The following is a 27,734-nucleotide window of genomic DNA, read 5'->3' on the forward strand; positions in this document are numbered from 1 at the left end:
CATGGGGGATGATTCCGTTTCCTTTTTGTGGCCACAACCTTTTATTTTTACCCCAGAGTTCAACATTGTCATCATCATCCTTTTGTTTGTTTTGACAGCAACCTCATTGAGATACAATTCACATACCATACAATTCACCCATTTAAAATTCATAGAGTTGTGCAACCATCAGCACAGTCAATTTTAGAACATTTTTGTCACCCCAAAGTAAAACCCAGTTCCCATTAGCAGGCACTCTCCGTTTCCTCTCAAGCCTCAGCCCTCGGCAAGCGCTAATCGACATTCTGTCTCTGAATTTGCCGCCTCTGTGCGTTTCGTAGAAATGGAATCGTACACTGTGCAGTCTTTTGTGCCGGGCTTCCTGCACTTAGCATAGTGTGTTTGAGATTCATCCACGTTGGAGCGTGTCAGTAGTTTGTTCCTTCTCCTCACCAAATATTCCATTGCATAGATAATACCACGTTCGTTATTGGATGAGGATTTGAGTTGCTTCCACTTTGTGAGTAAGGCTGCTGTGAACATTCGTGTACAAGTTTTGAGGGAACATACATTTTCATTTCTCTTGGGCGAATACATAGGAATGAGATTTCTGGGTCATATTGTAAATTTATGTTTGCATTTTTAAGGAGTTGCCAGATTATTTTCTAAAGTGGCCGTAGATTTACGTTTAAAAAAAAAACTTCGCAGGACCTCTTTCCTGATTTCTACTCATTGTAGATGGATCGTGCTTTCTGCCGGAGTCATTTTGGAATCTTCTCTCCTGAAGCCCCTGAGTGTGCCCATCTGTCTTGCTCAGCGCTGGCAGGGCCTGCTGCTACCTTCCCAGGCTGTCGTCTCTGGGCTCCCTTTGCCATCAGTGGGGGTGAATCGGTAGTTTTCTCCCTCGTCTGTCTCCCGTGTTAAATCCTCTGTTTTCTAGTGTCCTGGTTTGGTTTATTCCCTTATTTAGGTGGAGTGCCCCCTTCAATAAGTTATGCAGAAAAGGAACACGGGAGATGGAAGTTTTTGATTCCTCATTTGCATGTCTGAAAATGCCTTTATTTTACCCTCACACATGATAGATTTGGCTGGATTTAGAATTATAAGCCAGAAATCATTTTCCCCTATAATTTTGAAGATCTTACTCCATTTTTACACACTTTCACTGCTGGTGAGGTTGTAATAATTTCTGGTTCTTTGAATGTAACCTGTTCTTTTCTTCCTGGAAATTTTGTGTATCTTTTGGTACATAGTACTGGCCACTTAGCAGATCTTTTCATTTTAGAAACTCATGCATTTCAGTTTAGGGAAAGAAACCACTGGGTTTTTTTTTCTCTTGTTTTTCTAGTCTCTATTTCTAGAACCCCGGTTACTGGAAATTGCTCTTGGACTGATCTTCAATCTTTTCAGTCTCTCCAGGTTTCCATCTCTTTGTCTTTTTATTTTACTTTTAGGGAATTTCTACTTGTACCACATCTTTTAAGGAGTTTTCAGTTTTGCTGTCATGTTTGCATTTCCAAGACAGCTTTTCCTTGGGCGGGTGGGTGGGGGAGGTTTAGTGTTGCCTGTGTGGTCCTTCTTAATAGTTCTAAGATTAGTGTTCTTATTTCATGGGTCGAGTATAGTCGCTCACTTGGAGGATGTTGATGGCCTGTTTTTTCACCTGGTCCTCTCTCCATACTTGTTGTCCTCTGGGGTTTTGGTCTCTGTTTTGCATTTGAAGGCTCTCCTCAGGTCGGTGGTCCTCGCCTGTCTGCTGTATGTGGCAGAGGACTCGAAGCTGTGTGTGTGTGGACCTCTCTGGAAGTTGAGTGAGCTGGACTGTTTCATCAGGGGTCTCCTGCCCTTTTGGACCTTTTTCTTGGGCTGGCCAGATTTCTCCATAGAGGAATGTTCTAGTCTGCCTGGAGGCTTGGGCTCTGGGAGCTTAGTGGAGGAGCAGGGGCTAGAGTCTGCCCTCCCCTCCCCAAGTACTGACCCTGAGTTTCAGCTGAACTGGTGTCCCTCAACCCAGCGACCACCTGTTTTACTTTCTTTTCAGTAACTCACCCATATTCTGCTAGGGTGAGGAAGGGCAGAGGTGCCTGAGCACACCAAGTGCCGGGCACAGCATCTGCATGTGTCAACTCCCTTCTCCTCTGACTTTTTTTATTTTGGGTGAGGAAGATTGGCCCTGAGCTAACATCTCTGCCAGTCTTCCTCTATTTTGTATGTGGGACGCCCACAGCATGGCTGACGAGTGGTGTAGGGCCACATCCTGGAACTGAACCTAGGAACCGGGCCGCCTTAGATCTGCAGAAAAGGCTGGGGAACAGTACAATGAACACTCATGCAGCCTTTACCTGTGTTCACCAACCAGTAGCTTTTTGCCAAGATCATTTTCTCTACCTGTATTTTTTCTGAACTCTTTGAGAGTGTGTTACAGATATGACATTTTACCCCTAAACATTTCAGCATCTGTCTTCTAAGAACAAGAACAATCCATTACATAACCACAATACAGTTTTCACATGCAAGAAACTTACTGCAATACTATTAGCTTATTATATTGAAGTTTTTTTCAATTGTCCCAAAAAATGTGTTACAGGGTTTTTTTTTTCTTTAAATCCAGGGTTTATTCAAAGGCTACATGTTGTATTTTCTTGCCATCTTGCTTTGTTCTTTAATCGAGAAGTATTCCCGGCCTTTTAAAAAGTTATTGATGTTAGTCCAGGCTAGTTGTTTTCTGGAATGTTCTTCCATTTGGACTGGTCTGTTGCCTCATTATTAGATTCAGGTGAGATTTTAAGGTTTTTTTTAGCAGGTCATGAAGTGTCAAGTCAGGGGGTGCATGAGGTCAGTTTGTCCCGTTATTGGCAATGTTAAGTTTGATCACTTGGTTAAGGTACTGTCTGCCAAATTTCACTATTGTCAACTTTTTTCCCATTTTGTAATGAAAATTAATCTGTGAATAAGTAACGAATGAATAATCTGTGGAGAAATATTCTAGCTGTTCTCCAACCTTACACCTAGTTGTTTTGGCTTATGTTGATGCTTATCTGAATCAGTTATAACAGTGGCGATTAAAAAATGGTGATTTTGTAGTTCTGCCATATGTACTACGCTTATAAATGATATAAAGAGATTTCCTCTTTCTTATTTTCTGACACAACAAGATGTTCCAGGCTCGTCTTGTACCTTTCCTGCCCCAGCCCTCGAATCAGTCATTTCTCTATAAGGAGCCCTGTTCCTTTCACTGAGGAATGGTATTTGGAAACTAAGATCTGAGTGTTAGCTGTGCTCGCAGTTATTTGGGCATCATTGCTTCTAGCCTCTTCAGTAGATAGTGCTAGGAAAGCTTTCTTTAAACTCAGAAGTTTATATTTATTGATACCTCCAATTCTAACCTGCACTAGAGTTCTCTCCTCCTCCTCCCGTCTCATATTTGTATCTCCCTTTCCCGTGGTAAGAACTCTGGTTCCCAGCGTCCTCCGTGTGTGCTCATTGGGCCAATCCTAATATACACATACAGGAGTTTGGGATTACTGCTCCTGCACTGCTACCAGGAACAGACCTACGCAGTCACTTCTCGGCCTTCTGTGCAGCTGTTTATGTTGTTAAACTGCTTCGCACTGAGGGTACAGTCAGTTCTCTAATCAGAAGTCACTGGGACGCATTCCTTCTGTGTGGCTAACATTGGGCTCTGTTTGTATTCAGTTTTAGGACTTTGCCACCTCATCTTGATTTAATTTATTTGTAAGTTTTTTATTAAGATGTAAATCATGTGCCATAAAATTTATGCCTTTAAAGTATACAATTTCATGGCTTTTAGTATATTCCCAAAGTTGTGTAACTGATTTATTTTTGGAATATGTAAAACATAAGATTCAAAAGTCTTAACTACCTAAAAACACATACTTAGAAGTTCTGTTTCCTGCGTATCCCTTTGTCCCATTCCCCCCCACATCCTTTAGGTAACTAATTGGATTAGTTTCTGACTTATCTTTCCTGATTTTTTGCTGTTGCTTTTGTTTTTTTATTACAAAAATAAGCAAATATATGTATATTTTACTTCCTCTTCTTTTTCTTCACCCCCTTATTACGTAAAAACATATCTTACTGTGTATACTCTTTGTACTATGATTTTTTCTTTTTTAATTCAGTGAAATATCCTTGACATCACTCTGTTAATTCGTAAAGATCATTTTCTCTTCTTTTTTGCAGCTATGTTGTACTCTGTCTCAGGGACGCACCGTAACCAGTCTCCTGTGTATAGACCTTTAGGTTCATATTAGTTTGCTGTGAAGAATAATGCAACAATAAATAACCTTGTGCATATGTGGTTTGTTTGTTTTGAGATGTGTCTTCAGTGTAAATTCTTAAATGTCAAATTGCTGGGTCAGAGGGTCAATGCATATATAGTTTTGCTAAATATTGCCAAATTTCTTTTTCAGAGTTCAACCGTTCCAGCTGTTGGCCTAGGATTTAGCTTTCTGGGCTCAAATAAATTTAGAGTTCTTTACTTCTAGAATAAGGCAACTTTGAGAATGACCAGTGCTTTTAACTGGATAGGGTACTGGGACAAACAGGCATAAACCAGGATTGTCCCCAGGCAAATTACAAAGCATGGTTACCTTATCTAAGTTAATTATCACTTGTCCTTCTGTTTTCCAGTTCTTAGAACTTTGTAGTTCTCTTTCCTGTTCTGTTTGTCCTTGTGACTATGCCTTATTAAAAATCCCATTACTCTTGTTTTAATGGGTTTCAGGAGAGGCTAGAGGTGAATGAATATGTTTGTTCAATCTGATATCTTTAACTAGAAGCCTCAAAATGTTATTAATTTCAGATTTTTATACCCAGAGAAACCAGTCATACATGAGGATAGAACAAAGAAATTTCCAGATGGACAGATTCATAAAAGTTGCTCTACTTTTTCTTAGGAAGATGTGATCTTATGAAAGGAGAGGGTAAGAGGGGCCAGCTTCCTCTGCTTCCTTGACCTGGGGTTCCATTCCCAGGCACAGACCTACACCACTCGTCGGCAGCCACGCTTTGGTGGCACCCCACATACAAAATAGAGGAAGATTGGCACAGATGTTAGCTCAGGGCAAATCTTCCTCAGGGGGAAAAAAAGTTTGTCATTTTGATGAAGTCCAATTCATTAATTTTTATGGCTCATGCTTTGGGAGTCAAGTCTAAGTACTCACTGCCTAGCCCTAGTTCCTAAAGATTTTTTTTTCAAGATTTTTCTTTTTCCTGAAGATAGCCTTTTTCAGTGCTGTTTGAGGTATTCTACATCCTGTGCTTTTCCATAGAAATTTCAGACTAATCTCATCTACACAAAAACTCTTGCTGGGATTTTGATCGGAATTGAGTTAAATACTGTATATCAATTTAGGAAGAATTGACATCTTATTTGAATCTTCCAATCCATAAATATGGTATGTCTCTCCATTTATTTACATATTTTTATATCTTTCATCAGCATCTTATAATTTTTGTCATATAAATCCTGTAAATGTTTTGTTAGATTTATTCCTAAGCATTTTTTATTCCGCATTTTCTGGGGAAAAGTCATGCAGAATTGGTGTTAACTTTTCTTTAAATGTTTGGTAGAACTCTCCAGTGTAACTGTCTAGGCCTGGACATTTCTTTTGGGGAAGTTCAGTTTTCTTAGCAGATACAGGGCTATTCAAATTTCCTGTTTAGTTTGAGTGAGTTGCGGTAGGCTGTGTTATTTGAGGAAAACTGACCCATTTCATCTCAGTTGTGAAATGCACATGTGTAGAGTCGTTCATAGCATTCCCTTATTACCTTTTCGACATCTGCAGGGTTGGCAGTAACATCCTGTTTCGTTCTTGATATTTTAAATCGTGTCTTCTCTTTCTTTGTCCGTCTTGCTAGAGGTCTGTCAATTTTACTGATCTTGTGAAGGAACCAGTTCTTTGTTTCGTTGATTTTCTCTATTTTTCTGCTTTTAACTTCGTTCGTTTCAATTCTTATATTTATTATTTTTTTTCTTCTGCTTACTTTGGGTTTATTTCATTGTCTTTTTCTTTTTCCAGGTTCTTGAGGTAAGAGTTTAGATTACTGATGTGAGATTTGTTTTTTCTTGAATACAGGCTTTTAGTGCAACACATTTCCCTCTCAGCACAACTTTAGCTGGATGACACAAATTCTGACATGTCTTTTCATTTTTATTCAGTTCAAAGTATTTTTATTATTCCCCTTTGATCCATGGATTCTTTCGAAATGTGTTGTTTAGTTTCCAGCTGTTTGGAGATTTTCCTGTTAAGTTTCTGCTGATGATTTCTAGTTCTTGGGTCTCAGAGGAAATTCCTGATTGTCAGTGGTGGTCCTAAGAGGTCTGTAAGGGTGCTAATCCTGAGTTCTGCCTCCTCCCCAGCTGCCCCCACCTTCTGCTTCTCCCAGCCCCTATACTCTCCCCCAGGACACTTGGGAGTTTGTTTCTCTCATCAGTACCATCCCCTCAGCCAAGCCCTTTCCCTTCTGCTGGCAAAGGCCTGTCTGCTGGTGGCTTTCTGTGGCGCCTTGTGACGGTATTGAACAAGTGAGTGAGGAGGGGATGGATGTGGGCATATGGGTGCAAAGAGAAATGACGGAAGAGGGCCACCTGAATCACAGAGAAGCCTGCTCAGCACAAAGTAGCTTCTTACATCACCCCTTGGCTTTCTGGCTTCTTTCCTTAACTGTTTCACCTACTCCCTCCCTGAGCTGCAGACAGCTTGGCTCCAACAAACAGCATCCAGGCCACCTGGTGTTCAGTGCCCGTGTAACCCCACAGAAGTCTCTTACCTTTCCATCCCCTCCCACCACCCGCCCTAGATTCATCTGTCTTTCTGTGAGTAGTTCGGCCTGTCACATACCAGGTGCTAATGCTTGGTCTGAGAAGAGGCCAAGACACAGTGGAATTGCAGGTCTTGCTCGTTTGGGCAGATAGAGGAAGATGTGAAATGTAGGTGTAGTAAAATGTGCTCTAGCCACCCCCCAGCTTGTCCTCAGGCCTGTTCCAGATGTGCCCATCTTTGGCCTTTGCCCAAACTGTGCCCTCTGCCCGGAAGCCTTCTGTTCTCTCGGTCTGCCATCGCTCCGAACCCAGTGTCGATCTTCCCACTCCTCTGCCAGCTGCCTGCGGGGGTGCCTGGGGGTTGCTTTGTAGCACCGCCCCTGTGCCAGAGCCGCCAGTCTCCTCCGCGAGCACTGGGCGCTCGGGATGTGTGGATGGGGCACCCCTGTCTTAGCTGATGTCACCCTGACCCCCAGGGCTGGGTGTTTGAAGAGAGCAGCTGCAGCCACAGGCCACCTATCCCGCATGGGCAGCGATGAGGTCACTGTGTTCCCCGTGAGGTCTCACCAAAGGCCCTGAAGGTACTTCTCCTTTGAGGTCTTTGCCTTGTGTTAAGCATATCTCAGACAGTGGTGGCACATTTTATATGAGAGTGCTTTGCAATCTAATGACACCTATCCTCCTCACACACGTGAGAAGGAGCTATGGAAACATTCATACTGAATATTTAAGTGGGAGAAGAAGCAAAGCTGCTAGGGCTTGTGACTGCTTGGGGTCTCAGAAGGAAATAATGAGGGGGACAGATTTCTGTACAGGTTGTTCACTGTAGCTCTTCGTAGAGTGGTGAAGAAATGCAGCCTAAACTTTGACCCAAGGGGATTGTGGTAATTAAAGAAATCCACTCATAGAACACTGTGCAGCCGTTAAAAGTGATCCTTTTAAGCCCATTTAAGAATATGGAAAGCTGTTAAGCTTGCAAAACAAATAGCGTGTTTAATGTGATCCCAGTATTTTTAAGAATTTGTGTAGAAGAAAAGAGACAGTTATGGTTTATATGTTTTGTCTTTTTGAACGTCTGCATTTCTCAAATATTTCACATTGAATATTTATTTTTAATGAAAAAAATAGATTATTCATTAAATAAAAACAATATCAGAGTCTGTGACACCACACAGTAGAACCAGATGGCTAGAGAAGCTTGTCAGGTGGGGCTGTTGGCCAGCCATGAAGTCAGAGAAGATGGGTTTTGGGGAGGCCACCTCGCCATACCCCAACCCCATGCTCCTGTCCCATCCCCCTTTGCCGTGCCACAAAGGCCTGAGGTTGCCGAGAACTGTCATGGTACAGCCATCTGGAGGCAGAGCCGGCTTGCTCGTGGTGTCTGTCATTCTGTCTGTGCAGCCGTGCAGACCAAGTTTGTCAATGTCTGTCCTGACCTTGTACCAGGTGTCCTTCACCATGCACCAAGCTGTCCCCTGTGCAGGCAGAGTGGGGACGTGGGTGGCCTGGGAGGGACATTGCCTCTGACCCTCTCATACTGTGTGCCTTGGGTAAATCACCTCACTTCTCTGAGTCGCCGCTCATCTGTGAGAGGGAAGAGAGTGGTTCTCCTCTCACAGGGTCGTGGAGAACTCCAAAGATAGACTGTGGAGGGAGGAACCTGTGAATTACTTTTGGGCCGTGGTACAAAAAACTAGACTTCTTCCTCAGCTTCAGCTTCCTGTTCACACTCCCAACCACGCATCGAGGCCTGCTGCACACCAGGGCCTATCCCGGCGCCCAGGAGCCAGGCAGGAGTATCCTGAGGCCCAGGCCTTAAGGTGGTGAGAAGGGCTGGCAGGCAGGTGGACAGACGGTGACTCAGGCCCAGTGCCAGGCAGAGGAACGGCTCACTCAACACGGGATGCTCCCAGGCAGTGTGGAGGTGAGGGGGGAGGGCAGCCTGGGCTCTGGAAAGAACTCCTTGGGGCTAGACCTGCTGAGAGCTTTTCAGCAGGAGTGGCTGATCCTTTGCTGTGCCAGCAGAAGCCCGTTAGAAAATGAAATGAAGGAGAGACCTCATTTCATAATAATAAGGAAAAAAGCAGGACTGCCAAGGCATTTCAGTAGAAGCACATGTGACTCGTTTCACTGGAACAGCAACATTTGATAGGGTTTTAAAGAAAACCTGACTGAACGGCATACCTGCGGCCCCGCACCTGCTCCTCCCGGCCCCGCACCTGCTCCTCCCGGCCCGAGTGGCCTGACCGTGCTACGCTTTGACATCACGCTGGCCCTAGAGAGCTGCCCGAGCCCGGTGCCCCGCCGCATCATCAGCCGTGCTCACAGCCCGCTTCTCTCTTTGCTTTCAGAGGTGACCGGAGAGTCGCGTCCTTACCATGGCAAGGAGGCTGTGGATCCGCGGCAGGGGCGGGCCCGAGGCGGCGAGCCCACGCACTTGCATGCGGTGAACGTGGCGCAGCCCGTCCGCTTCAGCAGTAAGTTGCAGACCTGCCCTCTCGGGCCCTGCGCCTCGAGGGCCCCTGCGGTCCCTGGCTCTCCCGGTGCCACTCGGCTGTGGGAGGGGTGTGTCTCTTAAAACAGCCCTTTAGGGCAGCCAGGGTGTCAGCCTCCCTTGATGAGTGAGGCTGCACAGTGACCTACCCAAGGTCACCCAGCCTGAGTAGTGAGGCCATGACATAAACCCAGGCTCTGGAACCAGGCTGCTTGTTTTCACTAGGTGGCTCCTTTCAGACTGGACTGCACCGGCTCTTCTGTAGATGGAGACAGGCTTTGAGAGGTTAGGTTCAGCTGATGGGGTGAGAAGGTTCTACCTCTGTTTAAAAAATTTTTTTTTAGTGACTAGTTACTTAATGATTTCCCTGTGACATTAAGATTTTAAAGAAGCATAACAAGATTAAAGAAGGTTGAAAGGCAGAAGGCCACAGCTGAACCCCCTCCTGAAAGGCCCTAGGCCTGATGATATACATAGGTGTGACGAGCAGCCACCTGCCGGGACAGGAGGAACTGACATGTGATGCATCTGCTGCTGGGCCTAGGAGCCAGATGCTGTGTTAGTACTCCCCGCCGGGTGCTCAGCGCTGGGGAGCACCTCAGAGGTCCCCTCACACCCTGTGCTTCTCCAAGCGGCAACCCCGCGTGGAGCCTGGGTCTCCGTCTGATGGGCACTGAGCTTGCCGGGAGGGGACGGTCAGTCATCCTCTGAGCCCCAATGCCATGTTTGGCTTCGACACCTAACAGCTGTGAACTCTAGGGCTTCTTGCAGTCAAATGGGTGCTGTGCTGGCTTGGCAAGTAAGGAAACTGAGGCTCTGGGAGGTCAGCCTGCCCAAGGTCACACAGCCAACAGGGGTGGCTCCAGGACTCGGTCCTGTGGAGTCCCAACTCGGTCCCATGCTCTTTTCATTGCTCATCTCTTTTCTTTTGAACAGGTAATACTTCTACCTAGGTAGTAATTCCACAAACTTCAAAAGATAAAAAAAGATGAGCCAATAAAAAGTAATGTTCCCTTCTTCCATTGCCCCCAGCTTCCATCCCCAGAGGGTTTCCTTGGGACCCATCCTGAGATGGTGGGTGAGGAGCCCAGGATGGAAGCCCACCCTGTCACTCTCCAGCTGGGATGCTTGGCCTGAGCACGCCTCAGTGTCCCCACCTCTAACGTGGAGGTGGGACAGAACCCACCTGTAGAGGGGGTGTGGCAGGTTGAATGCATCGTGTGTGGGGCTTAGGAATCATGCAGTAAAGGCCACCTGGTGGTTCCCTGCCCCTCACACCCACGAGACACACTCAGCAGGTGTGTGCTGTGCATGCCGTGCACCTTCCCTTCTGCTTCGTACTCTCTGAGGGCTACCCGTGGTCTACGGTGAAGAGCCTTCCTCGTGCTCCGGGGCGTCAGCAGGCCCTCCCCGGTGAGCATGTGGCGCGTCCCTCCGTCGATACTGCAGCAGTGCTGTGGCATGCCTCTTTAGCGTGGGGGCCAGAGCTGCTGTTTCCTCTCCCGGAACCTCTGTCCTTTGTTAATAAGTTATACACACATGCTCTAGGTAATTAAAAACACAAGCACCAGTCTTTAAGCCTTTTAAATCATTATTCTTCATCAGTGTGCTCTTAGGAGGCAGGGGCCCCAGCATTTGATAGATCCTGTAGAACAGGTGGCTGCTCTTAAGCCAAGGCCAGCCATACAGTACGGGGGCCTCCCGCCCCGAGGGTGGGTTCACCTGGAGAGAAGACGTCTGGCCCAGCCTGTCTTGGGGAGACTCTGGCTACAATGGCTAATCAGCTTTTGCCCACCATGGAAGCACCTGGGCTTCATTTTCTCATCTGTGGGAGGCGGGGCTTGGTTCCACAGTCTCAGTGGCCCTTCCAGCTCTGATCTCCTGAGCTGCTGTTTTAGAGGAGCACTGGCCAGCACCCACGTGAGCAGAAAAAGAAGGCGGAGGACTGGGCTTGGGGTAGTGAAGGCAGTTCGGGCAAGGACGCTCCTGCTCACTCCCGGCAGACCTTGCCGTTAGCTGGCGTGGGGAGTTCTGCTGTCTTGTCAACCAGACTTAATCAGAGAACGAAATCCACTTTACCGAAATGAATTCAGCAGCCAGTCTTTACTGCGAAGTAAATTAAAGATGTTACAGACATGGGAGGAATCCATGAATATACTTGGCCTTTGTTTCCATCTGTATCTGAGAGAAGCTTGAGCATTTCACAAAGTACGTGGTTTTAGAGGCAGAGCTTTCCTTTTGAGCCTCAGTTTCCCCGTTTGTCTAGGGTGATTTCTGAGCTATGCTCAGATGCAGCATGTATACTTGCATTTTGTGAGCGAGGATCCTAACTTGGGGGACAACTCCCCTTCTGTCCTTCATGTTTCCTAGGGAAGTGCCCGACAGGGTGGCACCACTATGAGGGCACAGCCAGCTGCTACAGGGTCTACCTGAGTGGGGAGAACTACTGGGACGCTGCACAGACCTGCCAGCGTGTGAACGGCTCCCTTGCCACCTTCTCCACTGACCAGGAGCTGCGTTTCGTTCTGGCCCAGGAATGGGATCAGCCGGAGCGGAGCTTCGCTTGGCAAGACCAGCACAAGTGAGTCCTGGGATGGGCAGCAAAGGCCTGGGGTCTGGGCTGATGCCCGCCGAGGACATGGCCTCTGGCTGCCTGTAGCACTCCTGAGGCATAGCCACAGCCAGCATTTTGGGGAAGGGCAGCCCCATCCACTGGAAACAAATAGAAATCTGGGGTTTAGAGCAGACGTGGAGATGGAGTTGGGGGCTCTTGGAGGGGCCGGGACAGGCTGCCACTTTATGTCACCTTGGGCCAGCACCTTTCATTGGTCCCCCTCTGGGGCTTCAGCTGTAGCTGCTGAACTGCAGGGGGGCCAGGCCTGTATCAGGATGGTCTGCTCGGTGTGGGGCTTCGTAGGCCCGGCACGAGAGTAGGTGGAGGTTCCTTCCGAGAAAGTGGGCTCTGTCAGGCCCTGTGCTCAGTGCTCTCCATGGGCCTGCTCATTTTGTCCCCCCAGAAACCACAGCAGGGTGGTGGGTAAGAAGACTGAGGCCCAGGGTGGGTGAGCCTGTGGCCGTGGGCACACGCTAGCTGGGGCATGCTTGGGTCCCAACTCTGGTATCTGTCTTCAGAGCCTGCCTCTTGACACCCAGGCTCTGTGGCATCAAGGAGAATGTGAAAACGGAGGCTGACTGCCAACGTCTTCCAGGCCCGGTGTTTTGGGGGTTTTTGTTTTGGGGGCAGGTGTGTGCTGAGAACTTTGGTGTTCCTCCTCTGGAGGTCACATCATACTGCCCCTTCCACACTGCTGGGGTCGGGGGAGTGGATCACAGGGGTGACCAGACGGCCGGTGCTGGCAGCAATGGCACCGGCTGCCACCTTGTTGTAGGAGTGCGATGACCACAGCAGGTGGAAAGAGAGCTTTTCTTTCAAGACCCGAGTTGGGTTTTGGCTCTACCGTTATGCATTGTGACGGTGGCAAATCAAGAGACTTTGCTATTTTGGCAGCTACAAAGTGAAAAAAGTAACTCCTAGCTCACAGGGTGGTTGTGAGTCCGTGGAAAGGCGAGAGGGCATAGCCCAGCAGGTGGGGAAGCAGCCCGTCCCCTCAGGGTGTGTGTGCACACGGCGGTAGGCTGAAGGGGCAGAGTGCCAGTGCCAGGGCTCCCACGGTGGCACTAGACCTACTGACAGGCATCTCCAGGAGTGGGGCTGGAAGGCTGAGGTGAGGGGTACACACTCTGCAGGAGGCTGTGGCAGTCGGCCGGGTCTGTGTGCATGGCCCCTCGCTGTGGCAACGAGTGCATGCCACAGGCCTGGCTGGCTCTGACTGTGAGACAGCAGGAAGCCGTGAGCGTGGTTTTACCCAGCACCTCAGTGTATGCTCACAAGGGTTTGTTTTTTATTGAGATGTAATTCACATACCATAAAATTTCCCCCTTTAGAGTATACTGTTCTGTGGTTTTAGTGTATTCATAGAGTTATGTTCATGGAGCTGGATGTCTGTCAAGAATAAGGTGGGTCTTACTTAGAGTGTGAAAGCTTTGTTGGATCAGCTAATAAAGAGTCTTGGCAGGGGGCCAACCCCATGGCCGAGTGGTTGAGTTCGTGTGCTCCGCTTCAGTGGCCCAGGGTTTCGCTGGTTCAGATCCTGGGCATGAACATGGCACTGCTCACAAGGCCATGTTGAGGCGGCTCCCACATGCCACAACTAGAAGGACCCACAACTAAAATATACAACTATGTACTGGGGGGGATTTGAGTAGAAAAAGCAGAAAAAAAAAAGTGGACTTGGTTATAAATATGTGTTGCAAACTCTAGGGCAACCACTAAAAAAAGTAAAAAGGAAATAAAAGGAGCCTTGGTAGGAGTTACTCAAGATAAAACTTCTTCTGACTTGTGAATTCATTGTTTAGAATTTTAGTTCATTTTATTGAAATTAAGTATCAAAACAAAATCATTAATGCTTTTAGAAGCTTAATTTGTTTTTGGTTTTTTGGTGAGGAAGGTTGGCCCTGAGAAGCTCAATATTTTAAAGGTCGGTATAACTATTAAAATACACGCACGCACGCACAGTTGATGGCTGCTTCCCTGCCGCTGCACTGAGGTTTCCTGCATTTCTGCCCTCCTATAGGTTGTGGGTTGGCTACCAATATGTCGTCACTGGCCGGAACCGCTCTTTAGAAGGTCACTGGGAGGTAGCGTTCAAAGGTAAGCCTTTCTGGTCTTTTCTCTGAAGAATTGTTGAGTTGAAATTGAACAGGGGGATATTGCTGGGGTCTCCCCACTTACCCCCACCCTCTCACTGGTGGTGCCTGGCCCGTAGGGCTGCCTGGTGCTGGGGTCATGGAGAGTAATGGGTCCCAGATCACTGGGAGGGCTATGATGATGGGCAGGCACTCCAGGGCCAGCCCCCAGCTCAGGTCCCTCTTCCCAGCCTGAGTGACTTTACGGCAGGTCCTGGCTGTGTTTCCGCCCAGAATGGGTGAAGGCACAGACAGGACTGGTGTTGAGAAGGGCCAGGGCCCTGGGCAGCAGGCTGCCCTGGAGAGAGGCAGGCCCCCAGGGCAGGGGATGCAGAGGTGGCACTGCAGAGGCCCCAGCAGAGGGGACCTCACCCACTGGCTCCCACTCCTGCTTAGGATGTCACCCCATTCTCATGTCCTCCTAATGTCCTACTAAAAGCCTACCCACATTTGCATTCCCAAAGTTTCTGGGCGTATTATTTAGATTTCCCACGGGAGTAGTTGACAAATAAATGGCTTTTGGGTTTCCAGGACCAAAGTCACAGGGCGCCTTGCAAAGCGTAGTTGTCCGAGTAGTTTCTTATCTGCTCTAATCACAGCTGTTGGAGGTAAATCCTAGGCCAGGGCCCATCGCCCCTTACCCCAGCAGAGGGTACCGCCCTTCGGGACAGTGTAGACTCTCCTGGACACAGTTATCTTCATGACACAGTTAGTTCAAAGGAGAAGACTTGAGTCTCTGTGGCATGACAGCTTGTTCTGAGTTGGGAGACATGGGACCATCCTCTCTGGCATTAGAATGGCATTAGTGGGCTCCACTGGCCATAATGGTCTCTGTGGCTCCACCAGGAATCTGAAATTTAGGAAAAGATGAATGTGTCTATCAACACTGGCAATGGTGGCTCAGTGTGCAAGGGGCTCCGAGGCAAGAGTGGGCCGCACACAGGTGGTGCTGTGGGGCCTGACGTCCAGCAGCTCTGTGTGGGTGCAGCATGTGCCTGCTTAACTGGACTGGGGAATTCTGTTAGGGATTTAAGCAATGGTCACCAAATGATTATGTGGATAAGAAAGATTCTTCTCCTGCAAGGTCACTGGCCCAGACACATGACACAGCTCAACATCATGAGTTGTTCTAGATTCGAAGAAGCTAAAGAAACCTAAAACCAAATGTAGCACATAACCTCAATGGCATCCTGGATTGGGGGGAAAGTTTTAAAAAACTTTGGGGGGACAATTAGGGAAAGTGCCTATGAATTTGTAGTAGAGGTTGACATGCTTTTTTTTGTAGTAGAGGTCTTCTTAGGTGTGACAGTCGTGTTGTGGCTGTGCGGTTTCAGGAGACGCACACCTGTGTGTAGGGTGAGCTGTGCTCTGTCTGCAGGGGAGGAATTTCTGTGGGGAGGGGGACAGACAAAACAAACTGCAGGGTGGAGGCAGTGTTGAAGCCTCATGGGGGAGTCGTCATACTCCTCTCTCTGCTTTCGTGTGTATTTGAAAATTTCCATGTTAAAACATTTCTGCTGCGAAACTGCAGAGTGAAGAGAATGCTGAAAACACAACCCCAAGCAAATAAGAGAATGGCAGAGCCCGCCCTTCTGCTTCCAAAGGAACTCTGCCAGGTGCAGCCTGCTGTAAAACGGGGTCCAGCTGGGTCTGAGGAGCACACTCACCCAAAGGTGCCAGGTCACAAAGACAGCATGAAGTGAATTTCAATCCGTTGTTGTTAATCATGAGCCCCTCCCTAAGGACAGATTGTGCCTGAGAATATTAGCTAATGGTAGGAGGGAGCCATCACAGGAAGATGTTTAAAAATCTTTGCTTCGTCTATATCTTGTCTAACTTTTTCCTATTTTTGTGCATTTTGTAATGTGTGTTATGTACTGGCACAACAGTGCGTGTGTGGTATTATATGTGTATACATACTTCTTGTACCTACAAGCAGGCACTCCCCATGTATTTTAATTTTGGAACTCTGCTCAAGAGAGTTCTCCTGGGGGCCTTCGGGCACACGCTTCCTCGGCCTCTCCCACAGGAGGGTGGCTCTGCCTCTGCGCCCTGTCTGCATGGTCTGTCAACCCGGCACCTGAGGATTTGACAGCACCCGGGTCCTGGCGTGCACTGGAGACCGAGAGCTGTGGCCTCGAAAGAACACGAGATCACCATTTGTATAACGGTTATGGCCAAAGTTTGAAAAAAACAGATCTGTGCTTTCTAAGGGAAACATCTGCATTTTCCCACAGGTCATCGTGCAGGGCCCCCATCATTGCTCTTACCAGTATCACTGCAGTTTCTGGTTATTACATGCGCTATTTATTTTAAAATATAAAAAGGGAAGCATACTGTGTGTGTGATGTGTCCGTGTGTTGTGTAACTTGCTCATTTAAGGTATACTCGGCATCTTTGCCCCCACTGTCCAGCAGTGTCTCAGTGTATCTGCCTCTAGGGGCTCACCCCCGTCACAGGTGGGCAAAGACCAGGTGTGCTTCCATCTTCTCGGCCCTGGTGCCTGCACCTGGGGAGGATGTGATCGTGTTGTGTGCCTTGACCTGTCCTGCACCTGCCAGTAGGACCTTGGATCTAGAAGCCTCTGTCAGCATTGAAGGAGGGGCAATGGGGGGTAGGGCCAGGGCTCAGGCTGGCCTAGAAGACACAGTGCAGAGACCCTGCCCTCTGGGCGAGGTGACATCAGGCCGGAGTGGGGTCAGCTAGGGGTCAGGCTCCAGTTCTGCTGAAGAAAGACACCCCTGAGAGTGGGGTGGCTGTCTCTGCAGCAGGCCTCTGGGAGGAGCCACACAGCCCCTGCTGGGCCGCAGTGCAGGCTCGTTCCGTGGGTGCTGCCATACCAGGACAGGAAGGCGAGGCACTGCCCTGAGAGGCTGATGGCCTGCTGGTGGGAAGACAGATGGCACATTGGCCAGAAAAGTTAGTGAGGGTCACCCCCTACTGCAGCGATGGAGGGCTCTTCCATGCTTAGGGAGCAGGGGACAGAGACACAGAGATGAGAGTGGCTGCCTGATGGACGTGCAGGAGGAGACATGACAGCAGGACTTAGGTGGCGTTTCACATGCTTTTGTATGCCAGGCTAAGGGCAGCTCGTGTGCAGAGGAGTGAGAGGAGTGTTGGGGCTGTTGCCGTTACTCTGGCTGAGGGCCTACCTGCTGTGGTGGGGGGTGGGGGAGTGGAGGAGGGAGTGTGCTGGAGGGAGGTCGGTGAGTAGGGGTCTGCAGGTACAATGGCATGCCACCTCCGTGCCTCCCGGTTTCCAGCTGGGGCAACTCTGCTTGCGTTGCCTTTCTGCAAGATGTGGTCCTTCAGGCAGAGCAGGCTGTTGAGGGCAAAGGCTGTCTAGGAAGCAGGGGCAGGCCCTGGAGAGGGATCTGTGCTGGAGCTGGAGACAAAGGGGTCCTCCCTGACTTCCCTCACACCTCACACCCTTTCAGACACGTCCAGCATCTCATCACCTGTCACCGGGTCACAACCACCAGATCTGATGCTCATCCCTTGCTCCCACCCCCACTCACCCCAGTCTTCTCACACAGCTGCCAGAGAGCCCTCTACTCCTCAGGCCCTCCTTCTCCCACAAGGCATGGCCCTCACTGGGGCCTGCAGCACCCTTTCCCTCTGCCCTCCCCTCCCACCATTCCCCTGGCCCTCCTCTCCAGCCACTTGACTGCCTTGCTCTTCCCACATGCCACCCTTGTTCCCGCTGTAAGCCCTCCCTGGGACGCTCCTTCCCCAGGCTCAGGGCCCGCTCTGGTGTAGGAGAAGGTAGCATGGGTGACCAGCTCAGGGATGAGGTGGAGCCTGCAGTGCCAGGCTGCCTGGACTTCATGAACAGCGGGATTTATAGTGATGCCTGCTTCCCTTGGTGAGTCCGGAATTGTGGTGGGCAGGGTGTTGGTACCCAGGCTTCCCTGGGCAGAAACGCCGCACACTGCTGTTGCTGCAGCTCGCTGCTGGCAAAGCCCCACTCCGTGGCACCCTCGAGTCCGGAGGGAGAGCGCTCGGGAAGCCTGGCCTGGATTCCTCCGGACTCTGCCTGAGCTGTCCGTTCCCCTTGCTGCTGGTGTGTATCTTGCTACATTGCTGTAATAAATCTCAGCCATGACACCGGCTACATGTGGGGTCCCTTGAGTCCCTCTAGCAAAGCAGCGAGCCTGTGGGTGGCGTGGAACCCCCAGCACAAGTGGTGTTAGGAAGGTCAGTGCACCCCTCCCCCTACCTCTTTCCTGCTGTCCCTGCTCCAAGGCCTGCCTTCACCTCCACGCTCCGGCTTTCTCTTCCTGTAGCCACCATAACCTTCCTGTATCATGTGTACTTCGCTCACTTAGTAGGTCTGTGCTCGTCATCTGTCTCCACTGTTTATACCCCCACTCAGATGTCAGCCCCACAAGGCAAGTGGAGCCCTGAGGCCTGCTGTTGCCCAGCGTACCCTGGGTGCCTGTTTGCAGGATTGGGGCCTGCAAATGTGTTAAACTGCGACAGAGAGTGATTAGGAGGCTGTGTTCGATTCCTGGGGCTGCCCTAGCAGAGCACCGTGAACTTGGTGGCTTAAAACAACACAAATTTACTTCATCTCAGTTCTGGAGACAAAAGTGCAAAATCAAGGTGTCGGCAGGGCCACGGCCCCTCCACAGGCTCCAGGAGAGCATCCTTCCTTGCACCTTCTCCAGCTTTTAGTGGCTCCTGGCATTCCTTGGCTTGTGGCAGCATCACTCCAATCTCCACTCTGTCTTCACATGGCCATTTTCCGTGTGTCTCTCTGTGTCCTCTCCCCTTCTTATAAGGACACCAGTCATTGGATTTAGGACTCACCCCAAATCAAGGATGATTTTATCTCGAGAGCCAAATAAGGTCACATTCTGACGTTCCAGGTGGGCATAAATTTTGGGGGGATGCTACTCAACTCAACTGCAGATGCTAATGGAAGACCACATAAAGTGTGTTGGGGATTAGCTGCATTTAGATGCTGTCAGAGAAAGTTTGGAGACATCCTTAAGAAATTGGAGTATGAAATGCCATAGAGAAGACAAATAAAAGGAAGGCTGAGAAGGCTCTTCTAGTTTGGCAAAAGAAGTGGTCTTCACAGTCCCTGGTTTTGAGAAACTGCATCCCACACGACCTTGGGGTAAATAGGGCCTCTGACCAGCACAGAATGAGGAGACCTAGGTGGTCCTGTGGGTACCAGTGGGTGGGAGGAGCCCTCTCCCCTCAGCTGCTCTCTGTACCCTCCATCTGCACATGGCTCGGTGGGTCTGGGAATCCCGGCTTGCATCTGCCTGAGCCATCCTCTGACTTGGCTCTGGCCCGGTCCAGCCAGCCGAGAGAGGGGCAAGAGTGGGACCAGGTCCCTGGACTCTACCCTGGGAGGTCGTTTGTGGCCTTGTACAAGCTTTGCAGTCATGTGCTGAAATTGTTCTCTGGGTTGGCAGCTATACTCAGGGCTGAAGACTTGTGTTTTTATAAAGGATGGGAGGAATCTGTTCATTTTTCATCCTGTGAAACAAGAAGCCAAATAGTGTAGAAAACAGTTTTTTAAAAAAGAGGGGGCCTCCCAGCTGAAGGGGCAGCTGAGGGAGAGGAGGAGAGTACACGGGTACAGGAGGCCTCATTGGGGAGCAGGGAGCCTGAAGAAAGACAGCAGTGGGCTGGTGACAGGGTGCTCGTGGCAGCACCCACTGTTAGTGATGGAGATAAGCCCCCAGGTGATGTGGGAAGACATCTCCAGAGAGCCTGGGCCCACTCCTCTGTCCCGCCATGGTCCTCCTGTGAGTCTGACCACAGCAGGTGAGGCCGGCAGTACCCTGGGGCCCTGATGTCACTGGGCAGGGGTACGCTGATGCTGGCTGTGCCTGTCAGCCAAGGACTCGCTTTCCAGCCTTCCGTATTCCCCAAAAGCCCATCTCCCTGCCCTTGTTAGCAAGCCAGGAGACCATGTTCCAAGTGCCCTCAGAATGAGGTCCTGCTTCCAGACTCACTGGCTCTTCAAAATCAAGCTTCATGCTTAGCGTTGGGAGCAAATAGAGTTCAAAAGGCTTGTGTGGGAATGCCTCATTGCTGTTTAAGGGCAAAGCACATTGCCCTCTTGGTAAAATGAGGGTGTTTCCAGTGATCCGTGTCCAGGTTAGCCTCCAGCAGTCTTTGGGCAGCCCAGCATTGGAGAGGGCTCTCCAAGGTGGAGTGAGCTCTGTCGGCTGGCTGTGCTGCAACCTGCACGTGGCCAGAGCCCTGCCTCCAGAATGTTGCAGAGGAGAGGCTTAGAGGTTTGAGGCCCCTCCCTGACCACCCGCAAACCCCCCATGGGCTTTGAAGGTAGTGTGGTTTCTGATCTCCTGGTCCCAGCTTGGGAGGCAGGGGCTGCGCGGATAACAGAGCTAGGAGGGGGTCCCAGGGAGCCAGCGCTTTCCAGGAGTTTACCTGGCCAGCTCATGCTCCTTGTGGGCGTCTGAGCCATGAATCTGCCTGAATCGTGTCTTCCTGGCAGGTGCAGTGGGCGCCTTTTCAGTTCCTTCTCCATTTATTAGTTCAGACTGTTGTAAGGGGGAACTTCCCCCTGCTCTCCTCTATTTGTTCCTTTTATCCACGTGAACTCGTACGTTTTAGTCACTCTTCATATTGTTGCTCCCTTTAAACCTCTTCCGCTAAGCACAGCCCTCCTCCAGCTCTCCTCCCAGTGTCGCTGTCCCTGTGCTTCCTCCCTGGCTCTGAGGAGCGAGGCCCCTGTCAGGCAGGTGCCCAGAGCTGCACTCGGAGGAGCTTAGGGAGGTCGTGGGCAAATGAGTGCTGTCCCCACAGTACAGGTAGCGCTTGGCACTCCACAACCTCTTTGATTGATGGTCTACTTTAGGGGGTCCTTGGTCCCCATGCGGACTGTGTGTGACTGGTGTGTTGACATCTTGTAATGGCCGGGCCCCTTTTGTCTTCCCCACAGGTTCCTCAGAGGTGTTCCTGCCCCCAGACCCCATCTTTGCCTCGGCTATGTCTGAAAGTGACAATGTGTTCTGTGCCCAGCTCCAGTGCTTCCACTTCCCCACCCTCCGCCACCACGACCTGCACAGCTGGCACGCCGAGAACTGCTATGAGAAGTCTTCGTTTCTGTGTAAAAGAAGTAAGCCACCTTGAATGTGACTCCTCTAGTGAGCTGTAAGGAAGGGTGCTTGTCATGGGAATGTGGTGTTCTAATTTCTCAACCTCGTTGTGGACCTTGAGTGGACTTGGACCACATGCTGCCCTGAGGCAGAAGCCCTGTTCCGTAGCGGTGCAGCAGGCGTTCCTTGCCTGGCTCACACATTGCTCTGAAGATGCCTTGGTGTTGAGGACAAGAGCCTGGGCTGGGACCCAAGCTGAGTATGGGCCTGGCTGGCCCTCTCTTCAGCTCTGTGACCTGGGCAGCAGTTGATGTCTCTGAGCCCTCGTTTCTGTTTCCCAGGGTAGACGCGATAATTCCTGCCCTCGCCACCTCAGTTGTGTTAGGAGACTAAATGAGAGTGGTGACCAAAGGACGTGCCAAATCTCGTGGCATCCCGGTGCCTCTGACTCCCTTAGTCTCCTTCCTGGCTCCTCACAGGTCCTTCCAAGATCTCTCGCCCTGCTTCTCTGTCTGCCCATCTGGACTGCTCTGTGTGTCACGGGTCTTTCCCAGTCCCTCTGCAAGCTCACTTGCCCACATTCCACAGCGGGGTCTCGTTCAGCCTCAGGGGCTCTCAGTGTGGCTGTGCTGTCTGAGGGCAGGGCTCCTTCATGCTACCCCCCTCCCCTGCCTGCCATGGGTGGAAGGCTGGATTGAACCCACGTGTGGAGTGTGAGGCAGGGAAGGCTTGCAGTGGATCTCAGCTCGGTTTATTTGGACCACCACTCCCGTCCTCACTGATTTGTCATGGGTCGAGGTTTCATTCTGCCCCTTGGCTGTTGGTCAATCTGTGTCGATACCACACCAGCTTCACAGGGGCTTTGTGACGAATCTTCTTAGCTGGTGGCGGGCTGCCCTGCCTTGTTCTTGACCATTATGTTGCCTGTTCTTGGTCTTCTCTCTGTATGAAGTTTAGGATATTTTCTGAATTCCCTTATTAATTAGTTCTCTTACTTGGTGATTTCTCCTAGAGTTTCTATTTAGGCATTTTTGTGTCTTCTTTCAAATCTTTGGCTTTTAATTTCTTTATGTTTTTTTCCCTGGTGTAACTTTTCTTGCTAAGGTCTCCAGGATAGTGTTGCTTCTAAGTGGTAGTAAGCATCTTACCTTCCCAACCTAAAAGGGAAGGCTTTTAGCGTTTCACATTGAATAGAACATTCTCTGTAGGATTTAGCAGATGCCTTTGTGAAGTTAAGGAAGTACCCTTCTTCCTGATTTGCTGGGATTTTTTACAGTATAGAAATGTATTGATTTTAGTAAATGCTTTTTCTGCATTTATTGGGATTATTTTTTCTTTATTTACTGTTTTACATTACTGTTTTATTTTACATTACATAATTTTATTTATTATCTACTATTTTACAGTAAAGATTTTCTGATGTTAAACCATCCTCATGACTTTTGTATATGTATTGCCAGCTTTGGTTTGCTGATATTTTGATGCTTAATTGTACCGTTTATACTTTTTTTTAATTGAAATTTTTATTGAGATCCTTGTAGATTCATATGCATTTAAAAGAAATAAGACAGAGATCCCTTGTACATTTTGCCTGGTTTCCCCAAATGGGAACATTTTGCAAAACTATAGTATAATACCACAGCCAGGATATTGACTTGACCGCAATCCACTGATCTTACTCAGATATCTCTGGTTTACTTGCACTCGTGCCTGCTTGTGTGTGAGTGCTGTAGAATTTTATCACCTGTGTAGCTTCCTGTATTCACCAGCACAGTCATGATGTGGACAGTCTCAGCCCCACAAAGATCCTTTTCATTGTCCTTTAATAACCACACCCCCCCCCTTACCCCTCCCCTATCCCTGCCTCCTTGTGACTGCTAAGATTTCTAAAGTTTTTTCATTTCTGTAACGTTACCCAAATTGAACCATATACTGTCTAACCTTTTGGGATTGCCTCCTTCTAATTCCCTGGAGAGTCATCAAAATTGTTACATAGATCACTAGTTTGTTCCTTTTTATTCCTGAGTAGCATTTCATGGTTTTCAGTTTGTTTAACCATTCACCTGTTGAAGAACATCTGGACTAATTCTAGTCTTTGGCTGTTACAGTTTAATATGAACATTTGTTCATCTTACATATGTACAAGTTTTTATGCGAACACACATTTTTACTCTCTGGGATAAATGCTGGGATTGCTCGTGCTGAGTTGCGTGGTAGTTGCATGTTTAGTTTTTTAAGAAACTAGCGAACTTTTTCAGAGTGGCTGTGCCGTCTTATGTTCCCACCAGTAGTGTGTGAGTGATCTGGTTTTTCCACATCTTTGCTAGACACTTGTTTACACTATTTTTAAGTTTTAGACATTCCAATAGATATGTAGTGCTGTTTCATTGTGGTTTTAATCTGCAGTTCCCTGATGCGAGTGACGTTCAACACGTTTCCATGTGCTCGTTTGCCATCCCTGTGTCCTCTTTGGTGAAATGTCTGTTCGTGTCATTTGTCCATTTTCTAATTGGATTGTTTGGGGTTTTTTACTGTTGACTTGAGTCTTTTTGTATTCTGTGTACTAGTCCTTCGCCAGATATGTTGCTTGCAAATATTTTTCCCAGCCTATAGCTTGTCTTTCTCTTCTTCACATTGGTTTTAACAGAACAGAAGTTTTAACTTTTGGTGAAGTCTAATTTATCAATTTTTCCTTTTATAGATGCTCCTTTTGGTGTCAAAGCTAAGAAGTCTTTGCCTTACTTTCTGAAGAGTTTCTCCTGTGTTTTTTTCCTAAAAGTCTTATAGTTTTATGTTCTAAATTTAAGTCTATGATCCATTTTTAGTTAATTTTTTTATAAGGTGTGAGATTTAGGTCAAGTTTTTTTCCTGTGAGTGTCCAATTGCCCTAGCACCATTTGTTGAGAAGCTGTCCTTTTTCCATTGAATTACTTTTGTGCCTTTGTCAAAAATTAATTGGGCATATTCGTGTGGGTGTATTTCTGGGTTCTCTAGTTTGTTCTGTTGATCTGTTTTCTAACCCTCTGCCACTACCACGCTATCTTGATTACTGTAGCTTCATAATCAGCATTGAAATCAGAAAGTGATTCCTCCCACTTTATTCTTCTCAGTCAGAATTGTTTTAGTATTCTAAGGCCTGTGCCTTTTCTCTATAAATTTTTGAATAGGCTTGTCTATCTCCAAAAACCTTGCTAGAATTTAAATAAAAATTGCATTAAACCTATAGATCAGTTTGGGGAGAATTTATATCATTACTGTCTTGGATCTTCCAATCTATGAACATGGTATGTCTCTTCATTTATTTACTGTTTTCTTTCTTTCATTGGCATTTTGTAATTTTCACAGCCAGCAGATCCTGTACACGTTTAAGTGTATATCTAGATTTTTCATTTTCTTTGGAACAATTGTAAATGGTATGTGTTTTAAACTTTGGTTTCTACATATTTATTGTTAGTATAAAGAAATGTGATTGGTTTTTGTATTTTAAGCTTGATATCCTTTGACCTTGCTGAACTCACTTATTAGATTAGTTCTATGAGATTTTTTTTTAAGATTTTATTTTTTTCTTTTTTCTCCCCAAAGCCCCCCGGTACATAGTTGTATATTCTTCGTTGTGGATCCTTCTAGTTGTGGCATGTGGGATGCTGCCTCAGCATGGTTTGATGAGCAGTGCCATGTCCGCGCCCAGGATTCCAACCAACGAAACACTGGGCTGCCTGCAGCGGAGCGCGCGAACCCAACCACTCAGCCACGGGGCCAGCCCCAATATGAGATTTTTTGATAAATTCCTTGGAATTTTCTATGTAGACAATCATGTCACCTGCAAATAGAGATAGTTTTCTTTCCTTTCTTTCAAACCTATGTCTCTTATTTCTTTGCCCTGTGTTGTTTCAGTGGCTAGAAATCCCAGCACTGTGTTGAGTAAGAGTGGGGAGAGCAGATATCCCAAGCTTATGGGCAATGTATTTAGTTCTTTTACTATGAAGTATGACATTAGCTATAGGGTTTTTTTGGAGATGTTCTTTGTCAAGTTGAAGTAATTCCCCTCCATTCCTAACTTGTGAAGAGTTTTTTTTTTTTTTTTAATCATAAATGAGTATTGGATTTTGTCAAATGCTTTTGTGCATCATTTGGTATAAGCATATGATATTTCTTCCTTAGCTTCAATTTGAGGTGATAGGTTACATTGATTTTCAGATATTAAAGCTTGCATACCTAGAATAAATCCCACTTGCTCATGGTGTATAATTCATTTTATGTATTGTTTAATTTGGTTCGCTAATATTTTATTGAAGATTTTTGCATCTAAGTCCATGAGAAATATTGGTTTGTAGGGGTTTTTTCTGTTTTTTTTTTTTTTATTTTAAATACTGTCTTTGGCTTTGATATCAGGGTTATACTGACCTCATAAAATGAATTAAGAAATGTTCCTTCCTCTTTTGTTTTCTGGGGAGAGATTATGTAGAATTGGTGTTAATTCTTCAAACATGTGATTGAATTCTCCAGTAAAACCATTTGGGTCTAGAGATTTCTTTTGGGAGGAGCTTTTTAATTATAAATTCAATTTGTTAAATGGTTTTAGGACTATACAAATTGTCAGTTTCGTGTTAGGTGAGTTTTTGGTAGTTTGTGGTTTTCAAAGAATTGATCATTTCTTCTAAGTTTTCAAATTTATGAGCATAAAGTTGTTCATAGTATTCTCTTCTTCTCCTGCTAATGGTGCAGATTTTATAGTTGCAGGATTTATAGTGGTAGCCCCTATTTCATTCCTGATGGTGATCTGTGTTGTTCCCATTTTATTTTTACAGTTGTGCTAGAGGCTTATCAATTTTGTTCATTTTTTTTTTAAGAACCAACTTTTTGTTTCATTGATTTTTCTCTTGTTCAGTTTTCAATTTCACTGATTTCTGCTCTTATCTTCATTAGTTCCTCTCTTTGCATTGGACATATTTTGCTGTTTTTCTAGTTTCCTGAGGTAGGAACTTAGCTTATTGATTTGAGACCTTTGCTCATTTGTAATGTAAGCATTTCATGCTGTAAATGTCCCTCTTGGCATTGATGGACCTGCATCCCCCATAGTTAGATATGTTATAGTTTCATTTTCATTCAGTTCTGTGTATTTTATTTTTTTTTTGAGACCTCCTATGATCCATGGATTTAGAAGTGTGTTTTTCAACTTCTGTGTGCTCAGAGATTTTCCTGTTGTCTTTCTGTTACTGATTTCTGGTTTGATTCTGTTGTAGTCAGAAAAGAACCTCTGTACGATAACAATTATCTTAAATTTGTTGAGCTATGTTTTATGCCCCCAGGATACTATCTTTTGGAGTGGGGAGTGTGTGTGTGAATTAGATCTTATCAGTTGATGGTATTGTTCAGACAGTCTATATCCTCAGTGATGTTCTGTCTGGGAGTTCTGTCAATTGCTGAGAGGGAGGTGTTGAAGTCCACAAATACAATTATGGATTTGTATTTCTCCTTTCAGTTCTGTCACTTTATTTCACAAGCTGTCCTTTTGACCTGTCCCCAATCGTTCTTGAGCCTTTCCAGATTCATCTTACACTCTCTGGAGTCAGCCTTTTCTCTAAGGAGCCTTGAGGGATCTGGGCACTAGTTATGCTCATTGCTTTTACATCCTCTGAGTGGACAGAGCTAAGGGGGCTGTGTGTGTGGGTGTGTGTGTGTATGTATACATATATCTTGGGTATAGGTTTTTAACATTGATTTAGTTCCTTTAATGATTATAGATATATTCAAGTTTTCCAGTCAGTTTTGCTAAGTCATATTTACCTAGGGCGTTGCTCATGTAATCTAAATTTTCTAATTCATTGTTATAAAATTCTCTTAGCATTCTCTTATGAATTTGTTGAAGCATTTGTATGTCTGTCATTATGACCTCCTTTTGATTCCTAATATTATTTATACTTTCTCCCTTCTTCTTGATCAGTCTTACTGGAGGTTTGCCTGTTTAATTAATCTTTATGAAGAACCAGCTTTGAGTAGTAATGGATTGTCAGTGCAGTGTATCTGTTTTCTGTGCCATTAATTCTGTGCCATCAATTTCTGCTGTCAACCTTTTTATTAGGTTTATTCTTTTGTTTTACTGACTTCTAGTGTTAAATTCTTAACTCCTTAATTTTTTTGTTGTTGTTGTTTGTTTTTTTTTTGAGGAAGATTAGCCCTGAGCTAACTACTGCCGGTCCTCCTCTTTTTGCTGAGGAAGCCTGGCCCTAAGCTAACATCCGTGCCCATCTTCCTCTACTTTATATGTGGGACGCCTACCACAGCATGGCTTGCCAAGCGGTGCCACATCCGCACCTGGAATCTGAACCGGTGAACCCCGGGCTGCCGAGAAGCAGAACGTGGGAACTTCACCGCTGTGCCACTGGGCTGGGCCCTAGTTTTTTCTAATATAAGGCATTTAAGGTTCAGTTTTCCCTAATTTAATTTAATTAGGTCGCTAATTTAATTTAGTGGCTTAATTGTTTTGTGGTCAGAAAGCATGATATTTACTTTCTTTTTTTCTTTAAGATTTGTTTTGTGGCCTTGAATTGGGTTCATTTTTGTTAGTGTTCCATGTATGCTTGAACTCTTGGCCATAGGATTCTTTATACATTTATTTAACAGGCTTATTGATGGTACTGCT

The 27,734-nt window shown here is 47.0% G+C and overlaps 1 protein-coding gene across 14 annotated transcripts in view; it reads left to right on the forward strand.

Annotated features, from left to right (window-relative positions):
• The window catches only part of DGCR2 (DiGeorge syndrome critical region gene 2), an 89,280-nt gene that overhangs the window by 40,280 nt on the left and 21,266 nt on the right, over positions 1-27,734 (forward strand). For 6 of the 14 annotated variants that reach the window (XM_070275987.1, XM_070275981.1, XM_070275979.1 and 3 more), the window contains 4 exons: positions 9,118-9,243; positions 11,631-11,841; positions 13,895-13,971; positions 20,935-21,111. In XM_070275987.1, the coding sequence (XP_070132088.1) occupies positions 9,118-9,243; positions 11,631-11,841; positions 13,895-13,971; positions 20,935-21,111 (591 nt within the window). Of the gene's footprint in view, positions 1-9,117; positions 9,244-11,621; positions 11,842-13,894; positions 13,972-20,934; positions 21,112-27,734 lie in introns of all 14 variants that reach the window. The other 8 variants (XM_070275978.1, XM_070275980.1, XM_070275989.1 and 5 more) reach the window with 2 other exon arrangements.

This window comes from Equus caballus, chromosome 8, assembly GCF_041296265.1.
Source record: "Equus caballus isolate H_3958 breed thoroughbred chromosome 8, TB-T2T, whole genome shotgun sequence".
Taxonomy (NCBI): Eukaryota; Metazoa; Chordata; class Mammalia; order Perissodactyla; family Equidae; genus Equus; species Equus caballus.